This window comes from Calidris pugnax, unplaced genomic scaffold (assembly GCF_001431845.1).
Source record: "Calidris pugnax isolate Ruff unplaced genomic scaffold, ASM143184v1 scaffold300, whole genome shotgun sequence".
In the NCBI taxonomy this organism is placed as follows: Eukaryota; Metazoa; Chordata; class Aves; order Charadriiformes; family Scolopacidae; genus Calidris; species Calidris pugnax.
The window spans coordinates 321,081-326,837 of NW_015091014.1; the positions used below are offsets into that span (position 1 = coordinate 321,081).

At 51.7% G+C, this 5,757-nt stretch overlaps 1 protein-coding gene across 1 annotated transcript; it reads left to right on the forward strand.

The window, feature by feature from the left end:
• The first annotated feature begins 2,188 nt into the window (after positions 1 to 2,188).
• Positions 2,189 to 3,792, forward strand: LOC106896009 (glucagon-2-like). Its single transcript, XM_014955700.1, has 3 exons — positions 2,189 to 2,205; positions 2,782 to 2,892; positions 3,636 to 3,792. Exons 2-3 carry the CDS (start codon positions 2,789 to 2,791, stop codon positions 3,790 to 3,792), a joined length of 261 nt encoding a protein of 86 aa, XP_014811186.1. The 5' UTR covers positions 2,189 to 2,205; positions 2,782 to 2,788.
• Positions 3,793 to 5,757: the final 1,965 nt, after the last annotated feature.

Here is a 5,757-nt window from a genome sequence, read left to right on the forward strand (position 1 = left end):
ATGGAGCACAGTCCAGGAGTTTTCTCTTATCAACTTCCTTGGTCCATGCTCCATCCAAGGTGCTTGTGTATCCTCAAAGGTGCTGCTCCAAAGGTGCCCATGGAGCAAGGATTTGAGCCAAATCCACCGCAGCCGGGCTGTGGATCACCACGCCACCACTGACAGCATCCCCCAGCCTGGGGTCTTCCACCCCCAAAGAGGGAGACATCACATCCCTTTGGTCCTTGAAGGCGACGGAGCGGGCGCGTTGGGAGCTGCCGAGCAGCGAGGAGGAGGCTGCGAGGCAGAGGAAGGACGGGCAGAGGAAGGACGGGCAGAGGAAGGCTGCCACCTACTGTCCATAAAAACCTCTTTAAGTCATAAAATGGCACAAAATCCAGATCTACACGTGCGTCTTAAAACACAGGTCCATGTCCCTGTGGTGCCGTCCTCCCGGGTGGGAGAGCCACCAGCGGCTCAACCCGGGTGGAAAGGGGAAGAGCATGGAGGACACTTGGGAAGGAAAGACCACCACATCCCAAGGGGCTGGTGAAAATCATGCTTGGAGAGTGGAGGGAAGGTCCTGTGGGACATTTCTCCAACCCGCTCTGCCACGGGGAGCCACGATTAAGAAAACCAAGAAGCAACACGGCCCGCACTGCGCTGCCTGAGCTGAGTTTGTCTTCTCCTGAGTCCCCCACCGCTGCAGGAACCTCATGTGTCTTCCTGGGCCAGGGGGGCATCACAAACAGTGTCATCAGCAGCTAATTAATAAATATCCCATCCAAGTGATGGGTAGGAGATCTGGACCTCTCCTCCAGAGGCTGAGCTAATTAATCTCCTACCTTCTTCCTCTGATGTCAGGCTTTGTCGTAAGGCCATTGTTGGCCCTAATTAAAAGGCTCTTCAAGAAGACTGTCCCCCGAACACCAGCCATATTTTGACAGTGACAATAATTGCAGAAATCTCTTTGGTAGAATAATAATAATTACCCAACCACAAGAAGAAAGGTCCCAGGAGGAGAGGACAGTAAGTGGCGGAGAAATCAGGACTTGGAGCCCTCATCTCTTCTGGTGGCTGGTGTTGGGTGAGGGAGGAACGTGGCCCAGTTTCCCAAGACTTTCTTTTCTCTGCCCATCGACCCTGCCAAAGGGGCATATTTAATCCCTTGAGCACCAAACCATAGACATTCCTTATCCAAGGGCTCCCCAGATATCTCAAAACTGCCCCAGAAACAGAGCTCTGCCATCAATCCTCCAAGCTCATCTGACCTCCCAGCACCTTCAGGGAGCTGAAGTGTCCACCTGGAGCTGTTGGAACCCAGGGCCAGGGCCAGTTCTTTAGGGCTACCCTCGGATTTTGCTCTTCTCAAGCCTTTTTTCCTTCACTAGACAAGGGGATTTGGAAAAAAAATGAGCCTGGTTCCCAGGAGACGCCCCTGTACGACTATTGTCCTCGGCCTGATGCGATCCAGATGTTCCTCCATCTCCTGGGCCAAGTCGGGATGTCCCATGGGGAAAAACATGGCCCCAGATTGGTGGCCACCCACGGTGCTTCCCCTCACCCCCAAAATTATTAAATGCTGGTCAATGGCCCCAATTTCACGTCTGGCCTTTACCCGGGGGGGGGGACACAAACCCAGGCATTGTAGGTGGACTCATGGACCCAGCCCAAAAGCTGCTTCTGCATTTTCGCTCTTTCTTGTTTCTGGATGTTTTTTTTTTTTAACTCAAAGCAGAGGTGTTTGAGAGGGCAGCCCCGCGGGTGGAGAAATCACCTCTCCCCGCACGATACGCTGTGGCAACAAGGGACCATCTCACCTGCAAGGAGGAAACCGAGAGGTCACTCCCTTGGGCCAAGAAGTGGGGAAAAAAAACCAAACAAATAAGTAATAGAAAAGACATGAGAAACAGCAACAATGACACAAAAAAAAAAAAAAGCCAAAACCCAACAACGAACCAACCCCTCGCTGAAGGCGTCAGGTGGAAAATACGGCAATGACGGTATTTTTTGCAACAGCCCCACTTAAAAAAAATCCTGTAATGATTCATAATGACCCGTCCAACTAAAAGCGGGAGTCCCGATGACCTCCCCCCCACCCCCATTCAGCTTTTAGCATCCTGCTAACGAGCTTAAAAGCGCCGGGAAGGAGAAGAGTTGAACCAGAACCGGCTCGAAGGAGGGCGATAGGATCTCCTTTTAGGGGAGCGGTTGTCTCCGCAGAAGGTAAGGTCTCCTTTTTTCCTCCCTTCTTCACTACCCACCTGGGAAGAAACGAAACCCAAGCAATGGAAGGGCTTGTTGAGAGGCACCCAAAAAAGTCTGATTTTTCAGCAAACGATGGGTGGTGGGGGGTGGGCATTTCCCTCCCCCCTGGAGAGGTTTCCAGCCAAGAGAAGGAACGTGTCGCTCTAATTATTAATCAACTCTCTCGAACGCTGCTCTCCTGGGCAGGTAACAGTGGGGCAAGTTCTCCAGCGCCCCGGTGATAAGCTCCAGGTGGAAATCTCTCTCCTGCCCAGGAAAGGGGAGGTTTGAGATAAAGTTTATTGCGGTTAATTATCTCTTTATATTACGCAAACGCTCTGGTGGCCGTATGCCTGCGCCTAAGCCGGGGTGGACATGCTGGTAGGTAATTGTGAGGATGCCATTTTCATGTGGACCCATCAAAATGATGCTGAGACCCCTCCCCCAGGCAGGAGGTTGTCCCATGGGGGGTCTGTCCATCGGCCGGGGATGGGGATTTGGGGGGGGGTGTCAATGGCGACTGGAGGTTTTTATCTGGATTTCTACCTTCTCCAGGAGCGGGATGCAGCTCGCCCGGTGGCTCTACCTCTCGGGGCTGGTGTTTGCCATGCTCATCCCAGTGGGGTGGCCCATGGGGGGCCCCAAGGACTTGGATGACACATCCAGGTACGGGGAGGGGGGTGGTCAGGGCTGGCCGGGGGGTGGCGGGGGCTGTCACAGCAGCTCTGCCCCCACCCCAGTGCTGATGCTGCTGGTTCTCCTGGCTTGAGGGCTGCTGTCACGTCCCTTTTTTGTTTGTATTTATCCAGACAAGCTCCCTTCCGTCTCCCCACCAGCCCACGTGGGGCCATTGCCGTGTGTCCCCCCCCAGGATTTCAGTGTCAGAGCAGAGATGGGGAGGTGGTGGGGCAGGATGGGATGATGCTCCAGGGTGCTGAGCCCCCTCTGCGCCCGTGGAGACCTTCTTGGGGAGCTTCCACGGGGGTGAATTTGTGAAAGCGGGGACACATACACACACACCAACCCCAGGTCTCCATCCTGGAGGTGGAGGAGGTTGATCCAAACCTCGGGGTGGCACCCTGCTCCCTCCTGGGGGTGGCAAACAAGGACCAGGGTGGGGGCACCAACCCACCGCGGCCAATAAGATATAAAGGAAATAATATGGGATGGACGTTGGATATATTTGATGTTGGGAACACCCTGGCCAGGCTTGGTAGACCCCCCCCCAGAATCTGAAAACAATTTTAATCTATTATTATGGCTTTTCTGCTCCACACAGTGAAGTACCTCAGAGGACCCAGCCCCTGCCCCGGGGGACCTGGTGCCGGGAGGGTGCGGGGTCCCCATCCCACGATTGTGCATTAAACCCCGTTTCCCCCCCCCCCCGTGTGTGTGTCCCCCCGGGGCAGGTGGCAGTGGCAGGAGTCACCAAGCGCCCACGGCTTTGTGGAAAACACCAAGAGACATTCAGAAGGCACCTTCACCAGCGACTTCACCCGCTACTTGGACAAGATGAAGGCCAAGGACTTTGTCCACTGGCTCATCAACACCAAGAGGTTCAGGTGACACGGGGAAAGGGGGTGACATGAGGGGGAAACCACCTCCCGACAGCCCCCCAGCCCCATCCCTAACACCGTTTTCCTTTCCCTTCCACGTGTCCTCTTCTTCTCGGCAGCTCCACCAAGAGGTCCCTGCACGAGGAACCCCGCAGCATCCCCTTCCCCTTCCCGCCCCTGTAAGTAGTCCCAAAGGGAAAACACTCCCAATTAAATGGGAATAAAGGAAGAATTTTAACACGGAGCCACAACTGGGGGGTCTGGGGGGGCGAAAGCTCCCTGTGCCTGACGCTGCGTCTCGTTTTTCCACCATCTCTCGTGGATCCTCCGGTGTTTGTTTGCAATAAAATAAGACAAGGAAAATTAAGCTTTTTTTTTTTCTTTGGGGGGGTAGGATTTAATGGTTTGCGATGGAAGGAGGCTGGTTTGTTCTCCCCAGGCTTTGTCCTGACGCCTCACATTTGCATTTCTAGGGGAGGGTTGAGGGGGGTTGAAGTGTTTCATTCTCCTCGGGTGCTCCTTCGCTGAGGAGAAAAACCCCCACCGCTGTTCCCAAGGGATTTCAAGGAGGCGTTTCCATTCCCTGAAGGTCTTTGATGATTGTTTGTTTGTTTGTTTGGAATTTCAAGGTAAAATTGAAGGGCAAATCAAGGCACCGGCTTTTCCAGCAGCATCAGCCCTGGGGATGCCGGACCCTCGGGGGATCGGATGCTCAGTGGGAAGGGTTTATCCATCCCTCGGAGTTTCCCAGTCGCCTCCTCCTAAAGACCCCCCCTCCCCCCCTCCGGCTCAAACCTCAATTTCTCCAGCTCCGTTTTCTTTGTAACGGCCGCGGATCCAGCAGCTCCTCCTAAATCCCAATAAAACCTTTGCTTTTTCTTGGCTGGTTTCTGAGGGCTCCAAAAACCCTTTTCTGAGCGTCCCATCCGGATCCCCGTCCCCCGGGATTTCGAGGCTCCGAGCCCCCTCTTGGCTCAAGTGGCCCATTTTCCCCTCAATTCCTCAGGTTTTAGGTAAAAGAAAAATTGGGATGAGCCTGCCTGACCCCACAGTCCTGTGCTGGGGGGGATTTTTAAATAAATTTAAAAAAACACACTATATAAAAGATAACTAGAATCTCTGTGGCTTTAATTTAATGAATGTAATGCTAATTAATTGTATTGTAAATGGGGAAAAAAAAGCTAATCCCCAAAACCACAGCCAACCCTCAAAAACACCCCAAAAACCCCATCTCGCTCTGGGTGGGGAGATTTCTGTCATCGCCCCCATCCCAGCTCCCCCAGGTCTGCCAGAGGGGCCGGGGGTGACACCGCTGTCCCCTCCCTCCTCACGGCAACAGGGAAAGAAAAAAAAGTCAAAAAAGCCCAAAATTCCAAAATTACAAAAATTTAAAAATACAAAAATACAAAAATTTGAAAAATACTAAATTCGAAAAACACTAAATTCAAAACCCACTACATTCAAAACCCACTAAATTCAAAAATACATTCAAAAAATACTAAATTCAGAACTACTAAATTCAAAAACTACCAAATTAAAAACCACCAAATTCAAAACCTACAAAAATTCAAAAACTACTAAATTTGAAAACCCACTCAATTCAAAAATACAGACATTCAAAAAATACTAAATTCAAAACCTACTAAATTCAAAAACACTAATTTCAAAAAATACAAAAATTCAAAACCACCAAATTGAAATCCACAAATAATTACATTTTCAAATTTTCTTTAAAACCCAAATCCACTGATTTCCACTCTTTCCCCAACCAGCTGGTTCCTTCCCCAAAACGAGGGGTCTCCTCTCCGGGGAGACGGGGATTTCCACCAAATCAGTGCTGCCCACTCCCCTGCCCCCCCAAACCCCTCCTTAAGAAGCCCCAAAGATTCCGTGCCCCCCCCTTTCATCCCCTCCAAAGACTCGGGAGCGGCACCATGAGAGAAATCAGATTTTTATTCTATTTTTCCCGTTACGT

What these genes read in the sequence shown, in the direction of transcription:
- LOC106896009 (XM_014955700.1), top strand. Translation starts at nt 2,789, where the DNA reads ATGCAGCTCGCCCGGTGGCTCTACCTCTCGGGGCTGGTGTTTGCCATG. An exon ending in GACTTGGATGACACATCCAG is followed by an intron (nt 2,893 to 3,635) that starts GTACGGGGAGGG and finishes CCCCCGGGGCAG; the next exon opens with GTGGCAGTGGCAGGAGTCAC.